Here is a 27,465-nt window from a genome sequence, read left to right on the forward strand (position 1 = left end):
TTCATTCATTTCACAATGTCAGCCAAAACTTCCAGCAAATAATCAGTTCAGTCATGAAAATGATCTGTTCCACACATTATGTTATATATACTGAAAGCTTTAATTCATTCTTGTTTTTTGTTTTTTGCTGGCTATTTTAATGTCAGTGATGTTTCCCATTTAGCAGCGTTTTTGCAGTTTTCTGTGTGTTAAAAAGAAAACATTGCTTCAGATGTTCGTCCCGTAGATTTAGGGCGCTGTTTGCATTTCACTCATCTTCAAGGCTGTAAGACTGGAATTTCATGTTCATCATGGCAGGCAGAGCAGCCAGCGTGATGTTTTGTTCCCAGGTATGCAGGTGAAGGAAACACAGGGGCTGATCGCAGGACAACAGGAACAGGGAACAAAAGGAAATTTTTGCCCTGCAGGCCAAACTGGATCGTTCACATTTTTCCACACTGTTTCAACAGCACACACATTCTCAACCAGCCTCTGCACTGGCAAAGCCCAAGTCACATCCATGGATGCATTATTGGGTGACAGCTGTGAAAATATCATGACTGATAGTGACGTTATGACTGATAAGTCATGTGAGAAAAGTTATGTGGACGTGGGCCTATGGATCATAATAAGAAAGTAGAGATGGAATATTTTCCCTCACAGTTGCTTTATTGCGCTGTTTGTTTCTGTTTTAACATTTTTTAAATCACTTTGTAAAGCACTATGACTATTTTTTGAATGAGATGTGCTGCATAAAAAAAAAAAACAGTTTTTCATTCATTACGTGTTTGTCAATGGTCACTCCTACAACTGCTCATGTTCACTCACCCTCCTATTTCAATGCATATGACTCTGTATTAGTCACAGTCTTTCACACAATGCTGCAAACATCGTCACATCTGAACAGTTACTCATTTCTCTACTCTGAACTCATTTCTGTTAAAGATTAGCACCACCTCCACAGCGTCCCTGATAATTGAATCAAACTGACGTAGGGAAACATGCTAATATGACCAAAGTCTTACAGTACAAAAGTAGCATTTTCAAATGTATCCACTAGACGGCAGCAGAGGTTTACATACTGTTAGTCTGAGTTTGAAATTCTGTTAATGAATGAACCCATAAAGTTTTCACACACCAGTCGACACAGCTAAAGATTATTATACAACACATTTTACCAAACACCCACACAAAAGGGGAAGAAATAATATTAGTAAACATAATATACTTATATGTACGTATATCTTCCCATCATCTACATCTACACAGCTACACACAAATGTATCCACATGCATTCACAGACATTCATGCTTGTGTGCACTAACAAGAGTTTACCAATATGCACGCATGCACATTCAGTACATTCATAAAGTATGCGTTGTAAAAAGTGCAACTAATAATAAAACCTTTTTGCAATGCCACATGCACGCACTAATGTGAATGTTGAAGGTTTGAACTGTTTTGTTTCATTAAGGAGAAGAAAGCTGTTAGTGAAAGCTGACATGTATACAGGAAGTCATTTGCTTTACTTACATCCATGCAGCACCTGTGTCACTGCTGTCTGAAAGATTAGGTTGTGCAGATGGTGTGTTTTCTTTTTCTAGGCTAGGTTTTCACTGCTGGGGGAACCAATAACAACCGTGACACCAAACGTATCTCTGCAAATGATGTCAGACACTGTTGGGACACCTTTACTTTTTTGTGTTTGTTTGCATTATAGACTTTAATCTTATATGATACCCATGAAACCCAATTTATACATACAAAAGAACATATATTTTATTGTAATAAGTGTTCAGGTGCTTTATTCAGTCCCCTGTAAAACTACCAGAGGCGACTCTTGTAGTTTTGTTTTGGCTATTGAGCTGGATTTGGACAGTTTCTCCAGTTCTGCCCCAAAGATCACAAAAGCTGCAACTAACGATTATATTTGTCATTGATTAATCTGTCAATTATTTTTCTCGATTAATCGATTGTGGAAAAAAAATGGTGAAATGTGTCAGTCACTGCTTCCCAGATCCCAAGAAGACACCCTAAAAGTGTTCAGGCTAGATGAAGCAAAACACTCAGGTCTCTCCACAGTGATAAGTGTGTGAATGTCATGGACATTCAAACACTTATCCTAAACACATTTCAGCTCTTTTATTGGTGTGTGTCAAAGGTTTTTCTCCTCTGAGTCTGAGTCCATGCACACGGTAGATTTTTCATCCACAGCTGTCTCTGTTCATTGTTCCTTCAGTCCCTGTTGCTGAGATCACAGCATGATGCTGCCACCACCAGACTTCACTAGTGGGTGAGAGCAGTAGGGATAACCACATTTCACACATGATAATATTAGTATGTAGGACAAACAATGATTCGACAACCACAGAATGTTGTTCTCATGTTCTGAGTCCTAAAAGTGGTGAGTGACACACATCTATGAGATCTTGTGCAGTTTATTTCAGCTGCTGCACTTTCTTACTATTAATTAATAATTATTTTTTTTACTATTCCTTACTATTTCCTTTTTGTTGTAAAAAGTAAAATATGTTCTTATTAAAGCATATATACACATTAAAAAATACAATGATGCGTTTTCCTTAATTCAACAACAGCAAAATGTTGACATTGACTTCTGTCAGTAGATAATCTACAAACTTTCCAGTTCATAATTGAAAATGTGCCACTCAAAATTGGCTGCAGATTAATAATGATTATAGTTGAAAAAGGAAGCAAAGTAGATTAAACGTGCAGTAACTGGGACAGGATGTATTCACAAAATTTCTATAAAATAAGGACGCTGTCTTCTTGCAAAAGACATTGTCTGGGAAGGCCCACCTATATGGGTGATGAAAGACTTGAATTAAATGGATTTTTTTTTTTTTTTTTTGCAGGATCCTATAATACAGTTCAGAACTCAATCATACAGTCCTTAAAGGATGCAATTTTATAGGTTTCCAGTGAGCTGATACCTGCTGGCCCCTCTGACATCATTATTCAACACCCTGGCATCTATAACCAGTAGAGGTCACTCATTTTGTGTATATACACATTCAATGAAAAGCAAAACCTATACGCTTCCTGTAAATACCAAAACCGCAACCACCATTTTTTTGTGAGATTTTTCCCCTTTGAAGTGTGCGACAGTCATCATAGGGGGTAATTTCTTCATCTGCAGCCAGAGAGGTATCACGTTGTTCAAGATGCGATGCTATTTCAATGGAACTCTGCTGAGGAGCGTGCTCCCTCCTCTATTGGTAACAGAGTTTATTTTGGGAATCCTCTGCAATGGTGTAGCTCTCTGGATCTTCTTCTTCCACCTGAAGCCCTGGAAGAGCAGCACAGTGTTACTCTTCAACCTGGCAATGGCTGACTTTCTGCTCAATTTTGCTTTGCCTTTCCGTGCCAGCTACTACATCTCTGGGATCAAGTGGATGTTTGGAGATACTCTCTGCAACATCTGCCTCTTCATGTTGGCAATGAACCGCCGTGGAAGTGCCTTCTTCTTGATGGCTATCGCTCTGGACAGGTACATGCGTGTGGTGCATCCCCATCATCCCATCAACTATTTGAGTGTCTCCAAAGCCATGGGTGGAGCAGTTGCACTGTGGTTGCTCACCATTTCCATGAATGCTCATCTCTTGTCTTTGAAACACATCAACACGACCTACTGCGAGAGCTTCATGGTTGACACTAACCATAATCTCACCTGGCATAAATTTGAGTTTGTGTTTTCCTTCTATATACCTTTGCTTGTGATTCTCTACTGCACAGTACGCATTATTGGCCACCTGAGAGGGAGACAGCTGGTGCAGCATGCAAAGATCAAGAAGGCTCTGTACTTCCTCATAGTCGTGGTGGTGCTCTTTATTGTTTGCTTCCTCCCGAGCAACATCACACAACTGCTGATTTGGATCAGGACCCAACAGGCAGTCAACACCCTCCATGAATCTGAAGTCTGCCCAGCCCTGGAGGACCTGACCTCTGCATTTTACATCACCATCAGCATGACCTATCTCAACAGCGCGCTGGATCCTGTGGTCTACTACTTCTCCAGCCCTGTCTTCAAGAAAATCTGCAGGAAAGCTCTTAATCTGTCCCAAACAGAAGCTATTGAAAGTGCTGAGAAGAAAACCAAAGAAACAGGCTCTCAGTCGCTCAGCCAGCTATGATCAAAAAGCCACAGGATGAGTGTGCAGCTCTGTAGCTAAAATTTGATAAAAAGTGGCACATTTCTGTTAAAGATGTCATGTAAGTGCTACAGCAATGTTATATTCACTTCTCTTATGCAGTAGTTATCAAGTGTATATTAACTGCACTTTTAATTGCTTTTGTGAAATATATACTATTATAAAGCGAAATATTTTGTGAAAAGATGCTACTTCTACCTTTCTATATGCACCTTTCTAAATATTGCTTTTGCAAAAACATATCATTGCTTCACTGTGAAACAATTTATGTTGTTAATGTTTCATCCAGACACCAAAATGAAACTTACAAACATCCACTGTTTTGTTGTCATTGAAGTCTATGGCATTAATCACTCTTTTCATATTTATGACCTTTTGTGCACGAGGGCCTTGTTACTATAAAAAAAAAAACCCAATATATCTCCTTGTTCCTTACATTTACACTTCAGAAATATGAGAATGTTTAATTTCTTAAACATTTTGTGGTTAATTTCTTCTTTTATGTGGTCTGTGGGTTACAGAAACAGCATGTATTAGGTAGAGGACATCCAGCTGTTGGATCACAGACAGTGCAGCCTTTAATTCAAGGTGAAAAAAGCCCATCTTCATCTAACTTCATTTATGAATGACAGTTGAGTTGTAGAATCATGTGACATGGAAAACAGGTGAATACTTTCTTGTGTTTTAAGCTGGATGTGAAAGTTTCTCTGAGCTCATTGAAAATCTGATTTCAAGGAATCGACCTATGAGCAATGGGCATCGCAGCTGTTTGGAAGACAATCCTGGTCTAATATGCCACTTACACAAGTGTTATGTGGAGACTTGAAGGCTTTGGCGAATAAACACTGAGAATTGATTTCAGTTAAACTTCTAAATTTAAAAATATTTACATAACTGTTGATGAGTGAATAGATGCAATTTAAAGGATTTTAACATGGTAATACCAATTTTGAGTTAAAAAGATTGTTGATTTGATTAATTTGGAAGCGTTTATATTAGCTTCAGATAAACTTTTAAACACATTTTTGCAGAGGGAGGCTAGTGTATTTCATCTCCCGTTACTTAAACTTTAAGTGCATTATGAATGGATCCAATATCCATTATGAACTGGTGTAATTTCGACACCTGACTGTTAGGACTCTTATATGCTTAATTTTGCATTGTTTTATGTTCCACAACTGTTGCCTGCCTCTTCACTGGCACATGTATGAAGACAGTAATGGCCCTCCACTGAGAAAATCAAGTCCTCATCTCAGACCTCCTGGAAGATGTAAACGCTTAATTACTGTGTGCACCAAAATGTTGAGATCCATTCATACTGCTGTGTGTGTGCTGCTGTCGTCTTATGGAAGGACAGTAGTATAACCTGAAACCTGATGACAGCTCTCACTGTGGTTTCAAAACCTGCAGAGAGCCAGCCAAGAAAATTAGAAGTGACACATTAACTACGACTACAGATTGGTGCCTGTTTATTTATATCTTATCTAAACCTAAAAACCTGCATGTTAGCCAGCAAATATAATGATCTTGACTTAATTATTAACAAGCATGGTGTAATAATAGAAAAGTGGAATAGTAATAAATAGAAAAATAACTTTTGTTAGGGATTTAGGTTTTTTTTCAAGAAATCCTTAGACAATATTTAATAATGAAAAACATTCATATTTATTCAAATATTACATAAACAACTGAAAGATAGATGTTAAGTGCAAATATTGCATGTCAGCCCAGAACAACCAAGTGAGATTACAGAAATAAAGCTGCAGGAAGAGTGTCAGTTCATCTGGAAACTTAATTTTGCATGTTGAGAAATTCCTGGGGGAAAAAAAGAAAGTAGATTTTAAAGTCTTTTACATTTCAATTACAGTAATTATTAATCAAATCAATGTTGAAGTAGAAAAAGGTACACAGGCTGAAGTAAAAAACACAAAACATTAAATATTTTACTTCCATCAAAGACGAGGTTGATAAATTATGTTTATCTCTCTGTGTTTATTCTCCATTAAACTTGTCCAGGATATCAGCTTCAGTTACCTTCAGGCAGCTCGGTGAAGGTGAGCCGTTTGTCAGTGTTTTACCTCGTCGATGCTCTCTGTGTTTCAGGTACTCACGAGCGAACGAGTCAGCATCATCCTGACTGCAGAGCACATAAAAAACAAACCGACGTGAAGAACTCAAATCATACATTTATACAGATCGTCATACATCATACAGTGAGTTCTTTGTGGGTTAGGGCTGTATCAGATATATCCCTTCATACATAACATAATTCGAGTTCCTGATCACGGTCTCAACAGGCACTTTTTTGACTCAACGATGAGTTATCTCAACAATTGAACTCTTTGGTTAATGTTTGTCTTAATGGACTGACTCATTGGATGTGGCTTCATTCTCACAAGTGATATCTGATGGGGATGACAAGCTTGAGAATTAACTTTAAAGGTCCTCCTCCTTATGTAGAAAGTCTTTAATGTGCTTGGACCAAGCTACTTGGTTAACTCCCTTATTAACTACTTGCCTTCAAGAACACTGCTGGTGTATTGGAGCAACAGCTGAAATAAAATCAAGGATGCAGCCTTTGGTAATTATGCCGCAAAATTATGGTACTGAAAGATATCATGGACACCAGCTTACTAAATATTAATGAATAAAAGAAAGTTAAATTCTTCTCTCTTCACTTTATATCAAGATGTTTTTATTTTTACATATTATGTTAAGTGCTGAGGTCAGTAGTTGGCAGGCTTGAAAAAACTATGGTAAACAGTGGTATGTGCTTTTTTAACATTCACAATACCAATATGGGTGGTTTCTTTCTGTGGCCACAGACCCAATGTGACATTTAACCTGTGGAAAGATGGTTTGAGATAAGCTCAAAGAGGTTTATGACAGTGGTGAGTCTGTGTCCGATGTGAAAAGGGACTTTCATGTTTTTATTTTAATTTTTATGTCTTTTTGATGTGAAGCGCTTTGACTCAGCAACAACAAAAATCGTACCAGTTCTGCCTGATCAGGTAATCCACCAAGTCTTTGACCTGGTTAGGTTGGCCATTCAACACCATGAGCTGCTTCAGATGCTTGAAGTGTTTTGTCTTCAACAATTTCTGGTACTGTCCATTTTGGCTGATGAAAGTTAATACAGTCTCCCCGATCTAAGAAGTCACAAAGGTAATAATACAAAGTAATGTCATGTTATGTAATACAATATACAATATAGTTGTAATATAAAGAAACGTAAACATACAAGCATGAAAAGCTGCAGCTGCAACAATGACAACAACAGCAGCATTCTTACAATTTGCTTCATGAGATTCAAACTCTTTGCAGCACATATCAGATACAGTACTTCCAGGTTAACGGGTAGTAACATCTTCACACCATCAGACATTTCAGTTTCCTGTTTAACAGTTTCTTTTTAACTTTCACTTCTTCCCACTTTCACTTGGTAACATGCAAGCATTCAAAATTAATGAGCATTCACATCTAACCTGTGAGGGGATACCAGCCAGTTCGCCAGTGTTCATAAGCTCATCCACCTGCTCCAGCACAGCGACTGGGTTACAGACAGACAGAAAGCCCTAAAAACAGCAGAAAGACACATGACCGAGACAATGCGATTAAAATCAGACACTAAAAGATGTTGATCTTACAAACGGTTCCTTCACTTCTCACAGGCTGTATTCACCTGGATCTGCTGAGCCTTTTTATTGGCACAGGGAATGAGAAGGAGGGTTCCCAGGGCGAAGGCGGGCAGGTTGAACTGTGCGAAGCGATTGGCAATTCCTATCAGGTCCAGATTCAACAGGAAAGGGCACCTTGGAAAGAAAAGGAATCAACATTGAGAGAATATGTCACATAATTCAGGTCGTCACTGGCCTGACAAATTCAGTCAATCAAACCAGAGTGCAGGTTAATAATATTGACCTATGACAGGAGGATATGGGATAACCAGAGACACTAAACGAGAAAATATTAACCTGGATAGCAGATGATGGAGGATTATCCCCCTGACAGTGATCTGCGTGAAGGCCGTAAGATGTAAAAATGACAGTTTACCAACTACTACGGAAAAGTTTCCATGCCAACAAAATCATGAAACTTTAAAAAGACGAGAAACTTCTCAGTAAATTGGCAAGTCATGGTGAGGATTTGGTGAACAGAAATTTCATTCATTTTCTTCTAGTTATGTATTTTTTGGGGTATTTTTCTTAATTGATATCTGTAACACAGCCTATTTAAACGTCAAATCAATTCAATTTAGGGCATTACACTAAAATCAGACTAGTGTTTCTCTCCTGTACATAACTTGTACGATAGGAAGTTGTATGAGAAACTCAGTGAATGCAACAAGTTTTTTTTAAATCACTAGTTTGTGGGCTTATTTAACTGTTGGTGTGAATGTTTTTTGCATGAAGCCCATAGTTTTCCAGAAGTCTGAAAGTTATTCCAGATGTAGCAGTGGGTGGTAAAAGTTTAAATATGAATAATGCGTACTTTAGGAGCAAAACAAAGGTCCTGTAGAGTGTTGCTTGTTGATCAGGACTCAAAGGCAGAGATGCTGTGACCAAGAAAGCAGATTGGACAGTCAGGAACATTGAAGACAGACTGAACAGTGCACACAAGTCAAATATCAAACTTATGAGGCTTCATATGAGTTTGTTTTGTTCTCTTGTGCTTCTATCCAAAACTCTTAAAACTGGACTTCAACTTCACAGCAAATGTATATTGTTATTTATTATATATATTATACTATACAGAAAAAAATATAGTTTCAGTTATTGCAAGTCAATTCAATGCGAACAAGATTAGAAGACTTTTAACCCTGGCAGAGAAACATGTAAAAGAACAATCATTTGGTCTTTTTACAGCCTGAATGAGTAAAAAGGGTTTTGAATGATCATGTTGCCTGAATATTAAAGTATTGATCATGTTTAAAAATGAATGAGTATTAAAAAGATTTGAGCAATGTATAATAAACATCTGGTAACACAAAAACACAAATATTTTGTGTGTATTTTGAGCTTTTCAACATTTTAAGTGTTATACCTGAGACAAAAGGTGCCAGTATCATACTCCTCCAGGTCCTGGAGAAACTAGCAATCTGGGGAGAAACATATATAAAAATTAAGAATAAAACCATTTTTTTTAAAAATCACTCATCTACTTTATGATCAACTCATTTTGCAGCAGTGATGCTAGGATGTTTTTTTTATTTTTGAACACTCATTCGAATTTCCTGAGTATTTTCAATTCTTAAAATAAACACAATGAACTCAAAACCACCTCCCACAGAGCGGGCACAGCCACCACTGCCTCTAAAACCTTCTGGAGGTGACTGATCTGAGGAACAGAAAAAAACATGCATGAGTTTCACTTCAAAAAGACGGGTGGGGGGAGTTTTGCTGTTAACTTGTATACTGTATTTTGTAAAACTAAATAAAAAGACCTTGATCAAAAAAAAAGACACAAATGAACTATCTTAACTTATTATATCAAGGATAATGAACAGCATTTGACTGTATAATAATGTCCCCGTCCTCACCAGGTTGAAGCCCAGCAGCTTCTGAAGCAGACTGTTCCACAGCTGAGGGTCGTAGACCTGGTACTCCAAACACAGGTCTGCCACCAACCGCACAGCCTGGAAGGACAAAAGATGCAGCTCATGTAATGAGTGTTAGGTTATGGTGACGCTGAAATGAAGTAATGGACTTTCAGTTAGAAAGTACCTGTGGCTCATGACTGTGATTCTTCCACAAGCCTTTCACCAAACCCTCTTTAGGACTACTGAGGAAAGACTGCAATGTGTAGGGGATGTTTAAGGCCTCCAGCTGAGAGACAAAGATGTAGCACTTCAGGTAATAACTGTATGGGAATATAAAACACAGAAGCATTAACGCATCTCACACCCCTTTAAAGTTATTTCAACTCCATCAGCATTATTAAACTGGTTTAATGGCCTCTTACTGAATTTTGGTCCTGGGGATTTGTAACTGGGACTCCAGAGTGGCCGCATCTGCGAGGCGGACGAGACAAAGCAGCGCTCGAGTCCGATGACAGAAGGTCAGACGAGGCCCAGAACTGCTTAGTAACTAAAGGAGGGAATACAGACAGAATTCTGTTGCTTTCTCTGCCACCAAGTCCCTTTTGATTTTAATTTTGTGTCACTCACCCAGGTTTCAGAAGATAGGATGGGGTTTAGAAGGCGGAAAACGTCGTCCATTGGGCAACACTGCAGCATGTACACCACCCTGAGGGCATCACATAAACAACACATAGTGAGGGACAGCAACAGTTTCGCTCTCTAATCATTGTGACAGTCAAACAACAATGAGAAAATAAAAAAAAACAAAATCTGTTGTCATTTTTAACAACTGTGCCAGAACAACACAGACTCTTTGGATGGTGTATCAGACATAAAGCAGTTCATTGCTGTGTTTCATCTTCTCCTCCTGTTTTTTTACAATGGCACTCAGAGCAGTGAGTGTCTTTTGTTAAAAATGCCAAACTGGATAGTTTTCAAATGTAGAGATCTTCAAGAGAGAGCATAGACAACATATTATTTGCTGTGGACTCATTACCAAACAAATTACTAATGAATTATACTGATTCACTGTAAGTAAATTCATATATATAAGACTTTATTTGTCTGATAGTGCAGATAGTGATAGATAATGCATCAGTCTTAGCTATAGTACAGGTAAGGTTAAATACCACAAACTGTTCTCTGGTTTTATATGTAAAAAATAAGTGTGCCTTCATGATCAAATAATTCGGCTTCATTAACTTAAAATGCAGCAAATCTTTCAACTGAATCAGTGAACTGGTATAGCCAGGCCATTTTATGATGGCAACTTTTAGGATTCCCCCCCTTATTCTCTTGTTATGATGTTTACGTGTTAAATAGGGAAGGTGTGTGTGCTGTCTTTATATAGAAAATGTAATCTTAAAGATAACACAGCATGCAGCTAAAAGTAACTGTGATGTCTCCTACCTCATTAAGTCTGGGTCCTCCTCAATGTTGCTGACACACTCCTGATTACCTATATCCTTCATTTTGGAAAAAAAAAGTTTTGTTATAATACAGAATTAATTTTGCGTCCAAAATGTGATAAAACACAATGTGAGCAGATTAAGATGAGATAAACAGAAACTGAGGTTAATGGATTAAAATAAAACAACACTCATGCTGACAGACCTTGGTCACAGCAGGACCTGTTTTGCAGATCCATTTTTCCAACATCATGTTACGGATTTTCAGAAGATCCACATTGTTGATGGTGGCTATTTCCTTGATCGCAGCGTGTATGTCTGAGAAAAATGATCCAATTAAAAAAGTCAATATTCAGCACATGAAACAGTTTCATCTTACATGTTGAGGCAGGATAGAAAGGGTCAGTTTACTTCAGCTGAGGTAAAGTATGCTTACCAGGAAAGGTTTGACCCCCTGAGTCCTTGTATCGCTGTTCCACACTGCTGTGCTCATACAGGGCCACCAAGAGTCTGGCCGGCAGCCCAGTCAGTTTCAGATGCTCTGGGCTGTTCAGCTGATTAGCTATCAAGGTATTCTCAGTAGCCGAACGCTGGAACTGCAGCTTCATCTTGGAAAGGAAAGTCTCACCTCTGGCTCGTGCTCCCTCCTGCTCGGGAGGAAGAAAGTAGATTAAACCCAAACCGGTGACTGAATACCTAACCAGATAAGGACCTTTTAAGTCTAACAATGTATTTTTCTGCCGGAATACTGACGTCAAGGTTCGGATCCTCCAGCCAAGCATCTCCAAGAGCCAAACAGAACCTAAGTGACTGTGTCTTCTCATAGCCTGTAGACAACAGGAAACAGTTCAGTGCATATTAGGGCTGGGTATCGTGGCCAATTTCCTAAATCGATTCGATTTCGATTCATAAGGTTCTGAATCGATTAATCACGATTCGATTCGATTCAATTCAATTCAATTCAATCCAATCTGCTCTTAAATAATGAAAATGGCTCAACTGTGTTACAAAATACAAATGTACTTTATTTTTTCTTTTCACATTAAACAACAGGTTTTAAGTGCAAACTTGTATATTGGACAGTTTAAACTTGAGCTGTAAACAAAACTGTCTCAAGTCTCAAAAGTGCAATTTTGAAATTAGAAAGGAATTGCAAGTGAAAGTGTAATTGAACTACAACATTCCATCACTGCAAATTGCAATAAGGCATTGTTTATTAAAGTAAACCTTGGCGTTGTATATCTGTTTGTTTCCCTATTTTCATATTACTACTGCTGTTTCAAAACATATTGTTTCTGTAATTGATGCCAACCAATAAAGCTTTATAAAAAAATTAAAAAAAAGACTTCATGGGGAAAAATCGATCTCATGCCCTGTGAATCGATAATTCAAAATTTAAATGAAATCGATTAAATCGATTTTTTTACCCAGCCCTAGTGCATACATGCAAACACACCTTGCACGCAGTGTAATAGTAGTGTTTAATCTGCAGGTCAGACCTGGTGGAAGCTCCTGGGTGATCTTGTGGGCCGTGGCAGCCGCCCACTCTGGGCTCTGGATACACTGAATGTACTTCATCATGGTCTTGGCCACCTTGAAAGTTTCCTTATTGTAGCCGTGACCCTGACCCTTTTTCCTTTGCTCCAGGATTAGAGGCTTCATCTTTCTCTCAAACACATGGTTTGCCGCTGACATGTATAACTTGTCAAGGCTCACCTGGTAAGAGACAGAAAGATTTTAATAATCCAAATCTCGATAAACACATTTTAGTGATTATATGTGTGTGGATATATATATATGTATTTATTTTTTTTAGATGATTGTGCTATACCTTCATCAGTTTGCTAATCAGAAGAAGTGTAGGGAAGGTCTCCTCACTGAGCTCTGGACCTACACACAGGAGAATATCAGTTGTCTCAGGATTTGCACTGGATTTCATTTATGAATCATATCAATAAATAAAATGTTATAAATAAAAGATGGTTAAAAATAAAAGAAAATTACAAAAGAAAAAGACAGATTTTTCCAACTGAAGCTTCATGAAGAAGGTGGCCTGGATGGTAAAACTGTGTATAAGGTCTTTAAAGTTTCGGCAAAACTTAAATCACCCACTTGAGATACTTAAAACTATAATAAGGTTTTCCACTGAGAGATGAGAGCAGTTAGATTCTTTAAGATGATACCAACAGTTATCCAAAACAGGAAAAATCTATCAGAATATTGAAATTAAGACAACTACAGTGGCTGACTCACAGATAATCTTCCAGTAATGCTGAGTCTGCATAAGCAGGTGAAAGGGCAGCCTGCTGTTGGACAGCGGGTTTGGCAGCAGGCTGTTTTCCAGAAGATAGGTGTTCTCCACATCTGAGGGGGGAGAGACTCTCTTGTAGGACTTCAGGTGCTGAAGGAGGCCCATTGCCTACGGATAAGAGGACAGTGGCTGCTAGACTACATAATAGATGAAGACATGGAATTATTAATTATTAATTTTATAATTAAAACAAATTTACCTGACTAACAGAGAAGGTGGTCACATTCTCATCTGCAGCCTGTATGATCTTCAGCACAACTTCGATCCTCTCATAGTTGTAAGGGCTGAGCTATGTGAGGTCAGATAATTACCTCAATCAGACGTGTGATCTAAAACAACCCCCCCCCCCAACTATACACTCACAGTTAACTGCGGTTTAGAGTTGCTATTGTGGTACTGTATGCCAGTGATTCTAAGAAAAAAAGCAAGTGATTGATTTGGCAACTAGAAGTAAATATTTGGACAGCTGTCATCTAAAAGTTCCCATTTAATAAGCATGTGGATGATGCTTTTTTATTTTTTTAAATGACCATTAATTAAGCACATTCTATTCTACAAGACATTGACAGTTGTTTCACTCACTAATAGTATTAAAAAAATAATTGACATTGAGCACACACATTACTGAGGTACTGATTTTAAAAAACTCCATCTGTCATTTTGTGTCACCCATAAAACAAACCTTGAACATGGCAGGACAGAGACTGCTGGTGAGCTCGCTTGCGCTGTGTAACAAGGGGATGATCTGCAGGACTCGCTCTAGTGCATCTGTGTGACACAGAGGCTGCCCCTCCTCCTGGCCTGTTCCCAGGTCACCTGCATCTTCCTCGTCGTCTTGGAGCAGCAGTAAGTTGGTAATGTACTGGTTAATCACGCCGTCATAATCTAGACCAAACGTTCTACAGGTGAAAGTGGAGGATTTTTAGCACATGTAGAGACACAATAGCGCACACTGTGGGGAACAATTAAGCACAGTATGGACCCAGCTGACGGAAGAAACTGACCTGCAGTACTCAAGGATAATGCCTGGTGTAATCATCCTGTTCTTCACCAGAACAGGGATCAGACTGCTCTTCATCTCAGGCCGCTGGCGGAACACTGGCTGGATGGATATCTGGGACAGAGCAGAGGTACACACAGTGAATGTCAAGATATGTGAACGACAGGCAGAAACTTGAAATACAAAGTATAACGACTAATTTTATATAAACAAATTTATTCCGACCAGAATGACCTTTGCCACCTATGTTTAAGTATCGCATTACCTCTAATTTGCTGAGCTTGATGCCCCATTCAGCATCTGTGATGACAGAGAGAAACTTCTGTTGTTCTTCTGCTTCATTGTACAAGCAGCAGAGATTGGCTCCAATCCTGGCCACAGCCTGAAATAATCAAGACACCATGGTAAATGGTAAATGTACTGTACTTATATACTGCTTTTCTAGTCATTATGACCACTCAAAGTGCTTTTACACTACGTCTCATTCACCCATTCACACACATTCATACACTGATGACAGGGGCTACCACGCAGGGTGCCAACCTGCTCATCAGGAGGAAACTAACCATTCATACACATTCACACAACATTGGCGCAGCAACAGGAGCAATTTGGGGTTAAGTGTCTTGCCACAGGACACATCGACATGAGGACTGGAGGAGCCGGGAATCGAACCGCCGATCATCCAATTGGTGGACGATGGCTCTACCTCCTGAACCACAGCCGCCCCACTTGGGTGATCGTGAAAGATAAAATGACTGAGATGTGCTTATTCACATGTGTTAATTCACATGCAAATGTATATGTTATATTTATTTTTTTTATGATAGAACTGCTTGATGTTTGGTAAAATGGTTATTATTCCAAGCTGGATCCAACAGTCACTACAGTAGGTATACACAGTTTCAAGTACCTTGAAACACAACCTTGAACACAAATGTCTCAATCAGTTGGACCGGACATTAAACGGTCTTTACCCGGCCAGCGCCCTTCAATATGGCTTCAAAACATAATTTAAGGGATCCCTTCAGTAATAGATCATGTAAACAGAGATGATCCCATAGATTTAATCTCTAAGAAATGATATCAGTGATTCAACCTTTATATCAATCATGACTTTCCATTACCAGTGTTTTCACTTTTGCCTGGTTCATTCTCTTTCATTTCCAGTATCAAAAACAAGACAAAAAAATTTGGCTCATATGACCTACCAAAATTTTGTCATAGTTTTGCCAGGTGTTGTCAATAACCTTCCACAGTATTTTGAAGACTTCTGCTTTGGAGAGGAGTGTACAGAGTCCAATAGCCAAATCACAATCGACCACCCTCCAGTTGAACACCTGCAGGCCACAGAAAAGTGAGGCACATTTATTTTACATATATGTTAAAATTTTGTAAATATGTAGATACCCCTTAATGACATCTGACCCACCTTGTTCAAAAGAGCCACAGCGACAGCATTCAGACATGAAATAGTTGTCTTTTGGAGATTATTCATACATATATTGTACTTCTTAAGCTCTTGCGGATCGTAAAGCTGAAAGAAAAGTTAAAGATTTCGGTACAAACATTAAAAATGTCTTTCTGGCAAGTAGCTAAAGCTGTAATAATAGTATAATTGTCCCAGAAACACATATGGCAATGTTGCTGATGTTTTAGCCGTACCTGTACACTGAGCTTTATGTCCATTACATTAGAGGTGATATGCTGCAGGGAGCTGCCGTATGAGTTGACCAGCACTCTGAGGGCCAGCTCCAGCTGACTGCACTCCTGTAACATCTGTAACATGTTGGCCAGTGGACCCAGCAGGGGCTGAAGGTAGTTTGAACCTGCATGTGGGCCAGGTAGGACACATGGTAAACCTTCAAAACTATAACTGAAAGAAAAAAAGGGGGGGCGGGGTGAATATCAAAGTAAACACCTACCGTCTTCAAATGAGCAGTGTGAAAGGCAGGAACAGTCCAGTGAGTGCAGTTTGGTATCTGCAAGATTGGGAATACATTTTCAAAACAATTCGCTGCTGACTTTAGTGATGAAATGAAATATATATTTAATAGATCATTTGAGCATTTTCTGACCTCTAGAAATGGGCAACAGGCAGTTGGTAATTTCGTACTGGACTGGGAGCACAGACAGTGGATCCAGAACTATGCAATCTTCATTAAAAACATCCTGAAAGCTCCACTGAGAATATGGATCTTTTTCTGTATCCAAGCTCAAATCCTGTAAAATTACACAATTTAGATTTTTTTTAATTTTTATTAGGCCATTTGGATAATTTCATATCATTATAAATAGAATGCATTAATTAAATGTAATTCTAAGAAGAGACGCTTGGGTTTTATAAAAAAAAACTTTTTTACTACTACAAACTAGACAAAAATAAGTAAAACAAGTATCATTCTATGGAAAATGATAAGATAACATACTGACCTTGACTGTAAAGCCATAGTTATCTGATAACTGACACTGATGATACACATCCATAGCTATCCGTGTGCACTTGCAAAGCTCCACACAGTCCAGCAGCAGATCTGTAACAGTTTTCAAATATACATTTCAGAGACTTTACATGTTACAAAAACTCTGGAGCAATAATCATCCACCAGGGTGCAACATTTTTGGAGCTCAGTTGTCCTAAAAAGAAAAGAAAAAAAGTCTAATTTCAATTAAGTAGCCTTCAAGCATTTTCTGATTTGTATTCCTGGAGTGTTTTTGCTAAGTCTTTTGTCTGGTCTTACTGCAGCCAACGTCTTCAGTAAGACTAGATAAGTAAGTGAAAATATTTTGTGTCTGTCCTGCAGTTGTACTGTTGGTGAATCGTCTGTGTACTTAAAACATATGGGTTTATTTGCTTTCTTCCCCTGGAACTAGAGAGGTGAGATGATTAGCCAAAGTTCAAAAATACCAACCAATCAATACTTCCATCACGTAAACTCCCAATTGCCACTTTGTAACTCATTTGTCAAATTCATCTAATGCTGGGAGGTGCATTATTGAACATTGGACAGACTGGGCTTGCAGTTTCTCCCTGTTTCCAGTGTTTATGCTTCACTGGTCTAACCACCTTCTGGCTCTAACTACAGTATTAACACACAGACATCAGAGTGACATCAATCTTCTCATTTGACCCTCAGAAAGAATTCAATTAAGTGTATTTACCATTATTGTAAACCTATTCATTTTTCAAGATCACAGCAAGTTAAGAGAGATCAGAAACATATAATTTAATATCTATCTGTTATAAATCCAGTGCTAATAAACATGACAGCTAATTTCGCCAATATAAACTGTTGTCACACATTGTTGATTGTTAACATGTGTTCGTTACCTGAGTGACACACAGTGATGGCCTGGCTTGCAAGATTGTGGATGACTGCTGGCAAGTCCATGTCCTCAGGAAGCACCATGGGCACATCTGCCTCCAGCATCTGGCACAACGTCTTGGCAGCAGTGAACAAAACTTTCCCTGTGCTGGTGTTACAGTGGTGTTCATACAGCTCACTGAACACATGAAGAAAAGACAACAAACAAAATGTGAGGTTCTCCAAGCGCCTCAACACACTTTAAAGAGCACGCTGCAGAATCCACACATGCAAACCTGAGGATCTTGAGGGCCTTGTCCACTTTGCCCACCCCTATAGCTCGCAGGGCCAAGTCAGACCAGAGCTCCTGTTCAGTGCGCTGCAGCTGTCTTCCTAAGCGACGCAAGCCAGCTTCTGTGGAGATGGTCTTGGTTTTGCCATCTGCATCATTAGCAACAACCGGAGTGGCTGTGGCCTTCTTCTTTGATGAACGGCGGTCGTGTGTGTTCTCATAGGCGGTGATGTGATGCTCCTGGATCTGTTTTCGAAAGTTTGGATCCTCATAGTTGGAGGGGGTAAAGAAAACATCAAAGTCCTCCTGAAGAAAGCGACAAAGAAACAGCAGGTTAAAAAGCTTATCAGATGAGACAAAAAAAAAAAAAAAAAAAATTCCCTAAACAACGCTCACCTGAAGGTGGGCAATGGCTCTGAACATGATGAGGTTGCTCTCACACTCCATGCTTTTAAGAGCATCATCTGCAGAGGAGAGGAAACCAGGTATCACACTGGGAAGAGTTCATGTGCACGTTTATAACATTTCTTTCCTTCTTTCCCTGAAGCATCCGACACGTCAAAGCTTAGTCACGTAAAGAGCTGGAGCTGAGAGGAGAACCTCAGCAGTGTGGATGTTTGCTGACGTGGTTTAGAAAATGTGAGAGCTTTCAGAACTGAGTGAACAGAGTACTTACGTTTTTGGATAATATGCATGTATTTCAGCGCCTCCACCATCACCTGAGCTATGACCATCTGGTGTTTCTTGTGCTATTGAGAACATTAAGAAATTTAGATTGTAAAACATGCCAGAATGAACAGCATCCTCACAACAATGCTGTTCAACTTTTTACATTCCTACCTTGAAGCGTAGATTGATTGACATGCACATACAATCCTTTTAATTTCATGTAAGGTCTACTAATAGGCGTGTAAATATGCAATTACAGCATCAGTACATCAGAAGGGAAAATTCTAGTATATCAAATCAAATATGTGTGAGCTACAGCGAAAATGCAATGTTGAAATGGCATCTAGTGCTCAGCAGTACCAACCACTAATTTTCTGAAGCTCTAATTCTTAAAAACATCTTAAAATGCTACAAAATATGACTTCAGTGGTCATGAAATTGCATCCACTCAACTAAGTCTTGAATACATGTACCTAAGATGCAGTTTAAAAAAAATAAATTACCCTCTCTCTCCTCACCTCATCAGATATGTGATCTTTGTCCTCCAGCTGCAGCATTGCCCAGGATGTGATGCGTTCGATCACACACTCTGCTTCTGCAGAGGACAGCTTCTTCAGGACGGTCATGCACGCCTCTGTCTGCAAGCAGCACAAAATGCTTTCTACCAATATGTTGCAGATACACAAAGATACTAAATACTAAATTAGAATTTCTTTATTTATAATTTCTGGTTGGATAAGCTTACCTTTCCTTGGCCTATCAGCTGGATGAGATACAAGTAATTTATTTGCGAGGTTGGAAGTTTATATGCTTCAGCCAGTGTCAGAGAGTCCTCCAGGGACATTGGCAGGTCTTGCTTCAGGATGTATCTAATCAGTGTCTGAGGACGATAGACATGACTCAGAGAGTTTATACGCAGGCACAACAGAAGTTATACGTCACATAATTGATAAAATCAGATCTTACCAGAATTTGAGTGCTGTTAGAGAGATTGAAGTTGCGGATCCCGTAGCCCCTGAGAAGCTTCCTGATTTCCATCAGACGGTAGCTCTCTTTTATGAGCTCTTGTCTGGGGAATGAATTATGTAGAAAAAAAAAATCAATCATATAGACACAAATGTTGTTATGTTAATGTAAATTATTTCAAGGTGAGGATGATATAAACATACTTCGGCCCACCCATCTCTAGGTACTGCTGAACCAGGTTTTCCACCTCTTTAGTCCAGGGCACGACAGCTTTCTGCATGATCTCCAGCACAGCATCCACCATCAGCTGCCAGGAAATACAATAAAGCAGGATTTCACTAATCCAGACTCTACTGTTTTTGGCATCTTATTGACTAGCTTTTTTGCAAAAAACGTGTTCATAAACCTCTGGTGTAACGTAATGTAAAAAGTGTTTTCATGAAACTTACGTCAGTATCGGTCATGCAGCCGAGCACTGCCACTGTTTTGGCTTCCCATTCTGTGAAAAGCGTTGTGGTCTGAGAGCTACAGCGCTCCAGCAGATCCTAGTGAAGATCAGAATGAGAAGAGAAACATTAAACATCATCAGGCGTCTGGAAAATGAAATGTTTACCCTTGACTGAAGCAGAGTTTTACCTTGATATACTGTAGAAGAAGCTCATCAAAAGGAATCTCGTGCTCCTCAGCATACGGCAGGATGCTGCTCTGTACTGTGGCAGCAATCAGCTCCGGAGCCGGCACTTTATCCAACATGAAGAACGCTACACTGCGTACACTTCCCTTTCAAATTCATGACAAAGAGAAATTATTAACACAGGAACAATAAAATGTGCCATGGGTAAACACTTCTCATTAAAATGGTGTCTCCATGTATATATGATGTGAGTCAAGGCTAGAACTCCATCTTACTAGAAAGGTTTTTGAGTTTTTTTTTTAATATAATGAAATAACATATAAACATGGCGCACGGGTGGTCGAGCGGTTAGGGCGCATGCCACATCCGCAGCAGACCCCGGTTCGAATCCCGGCCGGAGGACCTTTGCTGCATGTCACCCCCCCTCTCTCCCGTGATTTCCTGTCTCTCTACTGCTAATAAAAGGTGTCTATGCCAGAAAAAGTATTTTTTTTAAAAAGAAAAGAAATAACATATAAACAATAAATGTCTATAATACAGTTTCATCTCTCCACTTATCGACTGACCTCTACAGGCACAGAGAAGCATTATCTATGTTTCTGCATAATTCCAATCATTGCTTTTCATCCAACCCCACACAGTTAACGGTAATGTCAGCAACTGAGTAACGTGTGAATTTATGGTATCTGAGAATATAAAATGTTCATTTCCTACAGGAGATATCTGAGGCATGTTCTTGGCTAAAGTGTAATCAGAATACATCACCGATAAATAAAAACAAACCTTCTCAAAGACTGAAAGTGACAGTTTGCAGTTGTATTTCCTGTGGAGGTCCAGCAACTGATGGAGGTTGGACACTAGAGACTTTAGATTCTCCACCTCTTCTGTGCCATAATTATCATCCTTAAAAAAATATAAATAAATAAATGAATAAAAAAGATTCATGGATCACATAATTTCATAATGATTATGTAACAATTCACACCCACAGGTAGATAATTATTGTTCAGGCACAAACACTAACTTACAGATTTCATCCATGTCCACAAAGAGGGCAATCCAAGCACTGCTAAGTCCAAACCGTTCTGAGGCCAAGCACCCTGAAAAAAAACCCACATTACATTCATAATCATTAGGTTAACTGTGCTTTCCCCCATTGAGACTTTTTCTATTATGTATCTATTTTGTCATTATATTACTAATTATTATTGTGAGTCATGCTTGCAATACTTGTCATCAAAATCCTTTAGAACTTCAAATCAATACATTTTCATCAGGGTTATTTCTGCTGCCATGTAGTGCATGAGTTTTACTTAACATACACATTACATGACAAGTTTTCTTCATTTTATTTTATACCTTTTCTGTTAACTCCAGATTCCTTGCTCTCTGCTCAAGCCATCTCGACAGGATTTTCTGAGGGCCCATAGACAGAACTGTTATTACTAAAAGCAGGGCACGATATGTTGAGGTGACAGTATTTTATGCTTGAAAATGTAACCTACCTGTCCCGTTGGAAGCACTCTCCTCACAAAGGGAACAAAAACTGTCTTCAACCAAGGACAGAGCTGTTGAGATGGCAGGTCCTCTGGGATGGTGTTGAGCACAGCTTCAAACCTGCTCTCATCAAACTCTTCTGAAATCTGACCCTGTCATAAAACCCAGCAGTAAACAACATCACAAGTGACCTTCATGCCACAATATTTCTCACAGAAATTGTTCGTCTCATTGTTGTTAATGATAGTATTTAATTTATGTGTAAATACATTACTGCATTAAAACACAAGTTATTATTAAATGTCATGAAGCCGTTTATCACCTCATATCTGAGCCAAAGGAGTTGTGCTCCCTTAAAGTCTCCGTCTCTTAGGTGGGTCAGAATATCTCCTAAATTGTCGGTGCTGTTCAGAAACTCAATCCAGGCAATGCCACTATGGATGACAAAGTAATATGCTAAAATCACATTCACATACATAATGGGTACAAAATGAATATATCAAAACATGGCAAATTGACTGTCATACAACAAATACAGTGATTTTGAAGTTACTTGAAATTTTCCAGGCCATGAAGGCTGCAGAATGTTGCCAGCCTGGCTAAAGCCTCCTGGATCTGTAAGGAAGAGTAACGTGTGGCAGCGTGGCTGAGCATCTTCTCAGCTGTCTCAAAGGTCGGCCACGGAGCTTTGAGGCAATACTCCACCACATACTGCCCATCCTAAGAAACATTATGATTATATAAACTTTATGATAATTAGGTTTTCATATGAGCAAATCAAGAAATCAACTTTCATCAAACATTTTGCAGCAGTAAATTTAAATGACACTAAATGCTCTACAAAACTAAAGATTGCCTCCCTCAGCCTCTGATCTTTGAGCTTTTCTAACTCTCTTTTGAAAAAAACAGCACTGTGACACTCACCGTGATCTTCATCAGGTTGATCTTGGCCTCTTCCACAATTTCAGACAACACATTCTGCCCATAGCCACCCACTGATGCAGAGGCCAGCTGTTCCAGCACAAACTCAAGCTTCACCTTGTAAACAAGCTGAACAAAAAGCAAGATTGTTAGTTTTAACTGCAAATCAGTTCCTTTACCAGCTACATGATTGTTGAATGATTATACTCGTCTGCTCTAAAATTCTTCTTCTCTGGTTAAGTAGCAAAAATAACAGCTAAACTTCTGTTTTATTATCCACTGACAATCTTCCAGCTCATAACAGTCAAATGAGGTCAGTTATCTTTTGAAGACAAACACTTACCTCTAAATCAAGCTCAAATGTGATGGCAAACTTTTCAGCCTCTTCAAACATGTGTTTGTGAAGAAGTCTGCTAAGTCTGGGAACAGTGAAAAGTGAATTAAGTCACAGACTAAGAAGACACACAAACCATTACAAATCAGTGCAGGAATGTGTGCATTTAAAATGAGCTACCTGTTCTCAGGCAAAGCCTCTGTGAAGCATCTGACAACAACAGAAGACACAGGCTCTCCACGACTATTTGATGAAAAACAGGGGGGGGAAAAAACACAAATTAAATATTTTAAAACATTCACTCTATCACTTAAATACTGACTGGACACCACAGTAAGCTTAGAGACCAAATCTTACCTCTCTGGGTTCTCACAAATCCCCTCAACTAAATAAATAGTATCCTGCAATCAGAGCACATGACAGCTGATTTAAATGTGCAGAAATTTAACAACTAAAATTAGCACATGTAAAATTTCAATAAATATTCAATTATTGACGATTATTCACCATATTTATTTTTGTCTGGACAAGAGAGGAGACTGAAGAGACATCCAGAGAGTAGCAAACAGTCATGGAGGGCAGACATCGTATCTGAAGTGACTTGAACTGAAAAATTAAAAACATATTTAGCAATACTGAGTTTAGACCATACCTGAAAATAATTGTTTTTATAGTTTCTTCAAAAAGGAGTTGTAATGATACCTGACTGCTGTCTTGCTTTGTCAGTGTAATCATCTTCATGCTGCCCTTGTCTTGGCTGTAATTCACACAGATTAGTTTAGATTTTCAACAGTGTTTGAAATGAGGCACATCCCTTTGCACTGCATGTATACAGTGTGTGATAAAACATGAATACATACACCACCATGGAGGCAGAGCCACATTCTGTGGTGAGTTCAAAGTCATGAAAGGCAAGATCCGGCCAACAGTGAATCATGACGAGGAAATGCAGGTCCCAAAGACTCAGGACATCCTGAGAACGAAAAAAGTGATCCATATTTAAATCTCAGACACTTTAAGATCAAACGGTTAAGTGCCACCAGTGAACTCACCTCAGTGTCCAGAATATACAAAAGATTTTCCACCACCACCATCTTCTTCACACCTTTTAGGGAGACATAAAAATTGTATTTATGTTCCAACCACATTTTTTCTTAGGAGGCATTTCTTTACTTGTTTTGCAACTGTTTCAATTTGTCTGTTTTTGTGTTTTACTGAATACTACTTTCCTATAAATAATGATGTCCAAAAACATAAGCCCATACAGAACATTGATGAAAAAGTTAAATGCTTATACTACATACAGTAAATGATGATAAATATGCACCATCTTGCAAAGGCTCATTAATAATGTGTTTAGCTACAGCATGTTCTGAACGTGAAGCAAAAGCTCACCTGGTATTAAGCTGTCATTGACTGATTGAGTGAGGCACATCTTGGACTGATGAGGGTCCATCATCCAGTGAGTTATGACATTTTCTCTATCGCCCTGTGAAAATGAAAATGTGAAAAATAGCATCATGTGAAGAAACGCAAGATTTTATTTACATAAATAATTAGAAAGCTTAATTTTAATTAAGTATTCAATTTTATCGTGAAACATCCTAGGTTTGCCCAAATCAGTTCTGAGGAAAACAACTAACATTAAAGAAACTTTGAACCTGCAAGAATCTACAGGTATTTAGACAAACACATAATTTATTATAAATATTGAAGATAAGAAATTTGTACATTCTTATTCAGCATAGTTACAGCATATGAACAGAATAAAATATCACAATATTTTTGACTAAATACCTTGATATTGATATTGTGAGTATATTATAGGGATGACAATTTGTGCTTTCACACAATGACCAAAAAATAATCCTCAGTAGTGTGGATATAATGACTAATGTGGTTACGATAGAGCAGCTACACTATTCTGGTAAACTCTGACTTTTATTCTGACTTATATCAGACTTTCACTATTATTTTATTCTTTACATATGCATTCATATATAACCAATGTATCAAAACTGTACCAATAAATAAATAAATTACACTTCTCTCAGAGTAACTGACCCCAATTATTAAATGGATTTCAGGGCCCAGATTGAACATGACTGCTGTGCTGCAACCCTCGTCATGGTAATCCTTGGTGGAGCAGAAGTCAGTCTTGATGAGAGACTGGAGCTGAATGAAGGAAAACTTTGATTATATTTCTGTTGTTGAATAAAATACATTTGCAATTGCATGGAAAGAAGATTGCATAACTTACGTCTTTCAAAGCTGCCACATCCATTTTTTCAATTGCTTGGTTGAGAAAAGAAAGAAAGGAGGGTTACATTTGGTCAAAAAAGTGGCTCCGACAAAAACCTGAAATCCACTTTGTATAATATTTTTGTACCTGTCTCAATCTTTGCCAAAGCAAGGTTTGTAATGTGGAAAAAGCCATCCTTTATGAGAAGGAACATATGGTACATCCCTGTTAAAAAACAAAAATATCAAAAAACATGACTATGCGTAACTCCTAGAGAATTCATTCATTCATTCATTCATGTTCCAAGTGCCCTTCATTTTTTGATTTTACCTGAGGATGTCTTGTCCTCCTCTATGATGAGATATCGATATGTTTTCTCATCTCCACTTGCTGGTTTCTCTACCAAAGCCTGCAAATACCAGTGAAACACATCATGCAACTCAAACTGACCTGGGAAAAAGACAAAGTATTACAGCTGGTGCCATCACCTCTTGTTGGGTATTATTTTTCAAGTATTAAAAATGAAATCAGGTACAGTACAGCAAAAAAAGGTCAGACGCAAAGGTATACAGAGTCTATTCTAATCCTACAATCTGGTATGCCTCACGCATATTTAAAAAACATTCGTACCCTGGTGAGAAGGATTCTCTTTTCCGCAACATAGATCAGATGGAGGTTTCCATTTCTTTCACAGACCACCAAAAACTGTCCATCCAGGCATACATCAAAGGCATCTACATCAGTTTCTGAAAGATAAATGTTAGTATTAACCTACAGTAGTTAGTGCTGTGACAGGTCAAATTGCAATGATAGAAGAGGCATGGTGAAATCTGGTATGTCAATTAATCTGTTGGTTATTTTCTCAATTAATAGATTACTCTTTTGATCTATAAAATGTCAGAAAATGGTAACGAATGTCAATCACTGATCCTTGAAGTCAAGATGGTGTCATCAAATGACTTCTTCTGTCCAAACCAACAGTCAATAACCAAAAGATATTGAGTTTACTATTATAGATAACTAAAAATGTTGTGGTAGACACACACATCTGGAGTAGGAAAGCAGGCGCTGGACCAAATAACCAAATATCTAAAAGCAGCTCTGCTGTCTGAATAACAGCAGTAAGCTGTTTTAAATAACTAAATATTCCCATTTCAGAAGCTAGAATGAATTAAGACATTTTTTTCATTAAGAATGACTCCAAATGATTAATCAACTATCAAAGTAGTTGGCAACTAATTGCTTAATCGACTAATCATTGCAGGTCTACATGTGACTCAATCTTCAACCACAGTATCTCCAAAAGGATGCAGTTAGGAGTACACTTAGGAGAGAGCAGTTTGCATCAGTGTCACATAAACATGTCCTGATTTGGTCTCAGAGGGCACAAGCTGACATCAGATAAATAAGAAACAGCATGAAGCAGGAACATAACATTGGGGGGGGGGTACCAAAGTTAAGAAGCAGCAGGACGGTCTGATAGCTCTGGTCAAACAAGATGACCGTCTTGTCAACAACAACAATGCTCCAGTTTGAACCGCTGGAGGAGGACAGATGGGGATCTGTCTGCACCTGTAAGAAACAGCATTTCCATCATAGATCACAGGTCAAAGTTTCCTATGGCACTAAGCCAAACACTCCTGGATGCAAATGAATAAAGCAGCAGGTTCAATTTTAAGTCACATTATATTTAGGAAGGTTACTGTACATACTGACTCATTATTACCTCATTAGCAGTGGAGATTTTGGCCAGTGTATCCACCTGATACAAGCCACTGACGTTACCATTGTCCTCATTTGACACATCGCAGAAACGGACAGTGTTTGTATCTTCGTTGGTCAGAAGTTCAACGTCGCTCCACATCGCCATTTTCGAGGAGCTAAAAGTAACATTAAAGGAAATGTGACCATTTACTCTTGATCTGCGCATTGTTCATGTATGAGTTGCTTAGCAGAAATTAGATAAAACTAGCTAACCTTGTTATTACCTTTCTGCAATGTTAACGCTAATGCTAGTAGTGAGTTACTTCAGATGGGAGTCAGAAAAGCAGCAACATTTTAAAGATGAACTTCTGTTGTTATCTATGAACACTTGAGGGGAAACAATATAACACTAGATAAAGGTGCTAGTAGGTTACCTCACCTGTTTACTGAGA

The 27,465-nt window shown here is 38.5% G+C and overlaps 2 protein-coding genes across 2 annotated transcripts; one reads left to right on the top strand and one right to left on the bottom strand.

Moving 5' to 3' along the window:
- Positions 1–3,164: 3,164 nt before the first annotated feature.
- LOC133979620 (hydroxycarboxylic acid receptor 3-like) lies at positions 3,165–4,133 on the top strand. The gene has a single exon (XM_062418180.1). The coding sequence runs from the start codon at positions 3,165–3,167 to the stop codon at positions 4,131–4,133; it is 969 nt and encodes a 322-aa protein (XP_062274164.1).
- Positions 4,134–5,882: 1,749 nt separating this feature from the next.
- kntc1 (kinetochore associated 1) lies at positions 5,883–27,179 on the bottom strand. Its single transcript, XM_062417557.1, has 61 exons — positions 27,036–27,179; positions 26,761–26,881; positions 25,940–26,055; positions 25,640–25,718; positions 25,457–25,534; positions 25,328–25,362; positions 25,132–25,242; positions 24,463–24,556; positions 24,120–24,172; positions 23,928–24,040; positions 23,770–23,824; positions 23,575–23,673; positions 23,425–23,468; positions 23,248–23,310; positions 23,077–23,152; positions 22,737–22,862; positions 22,366–22,532; positions 22,135–22,246; positions 21,821–21,964; positions 21,675–21,731; positions 21,344–21,415; positions 21,099–21,218; positions 20,318–20,461; positions 20,131–20,226; positions 19,885–19,988; positions 19,682–19,784; positions 19,461–19,595; positions 19,234–19,353; positions 18,723–18,795; positions 18,443–18,510; positions 18,051–18,352; positions 17,781–17,953; positions 16,883–16,983; positions 16,528–16,672; positions 16,375–16,431; positions 16,115–16,278; positions 15,882–15,986; positions 15,661–15,789; positions 14,715–14,831; positions 14,454–14,563; positions 14,132–14,348; positions 13,649–13,738; positions 13,392–13,557; positions 12,970–13,028; positions 12,638–12,854; positions 11,892–11,965; positions 11,575–11,785; positions 11,344–11,456; positions 11,140–11,195; positions 10,318–10,396; positions 10,113–10,237; positions 9,875–10,010; positions 9,691–9,786; positions 9,432–9,488; positions 9,195–9,249; positions 8,643–8,706; positions 7,834–7,963; positions 7,637–7,726; positions 7,146–7,300; positions 6,186–6,288; positions 5,883–5,966 (listed from the first exon to the last, which is right to left on the bottom strand). The coding sequence occupies exons 1-61, from the start codon at positions 27,177–27,179 to the stop codon at positions 5,943–5,945; spliced, it is 6,642 nt and encodes a 2,213-aa protein (XP_062273541.1). The 3' UTR covers positions 5,883–5,942.
- Between the last annotated feature and the right edge of the window lie 286 nt (positions 27,180–27,465).

The sequence above is a fragment of the Scomber scombrus genome, chromosome 4, assembly GCF_963691925.1.
Source record: "Scomber scombrus chromosome 4, fScoSco1.1, whole genome shotgun sequence".
Lineage (NCBI taxonomy): Eukaryota > Metazoa > Chordata > Actinopteri > Scombriformes > Scombridae > Scomber > Scomber scombrus.

Coding starts and splice junctions, on each gene's coding strand:
- kntc1 (XM_062417557.1), bottom strand. CDS start 27,179: ATGGCGATGTGGAGCGACGTTGAACTTCTGACCAACGAAGATACAAAC. Junction 25,363..25,456: donor TTTGGCAAAGATTGAGACAG/GTACAAAAATAT, acceptor TTCTCAACCAAG/CAATTGAAAAAATGGATGTG. Junction 20,462..21,098: donor CACTTTCAGTCTTTGAGAAG/GTTTGTTTTTAT, acceptor TGAATTTGAAAG/GGAAGTGTACGCAGTGTAGC.
- LOC133979620 (XM_062418180.1), top strand. CDS start 3,165: ATGCGATGCTATTTCAATGGAACTCTGCTGAGGAGCGTGCTCCCTCCT.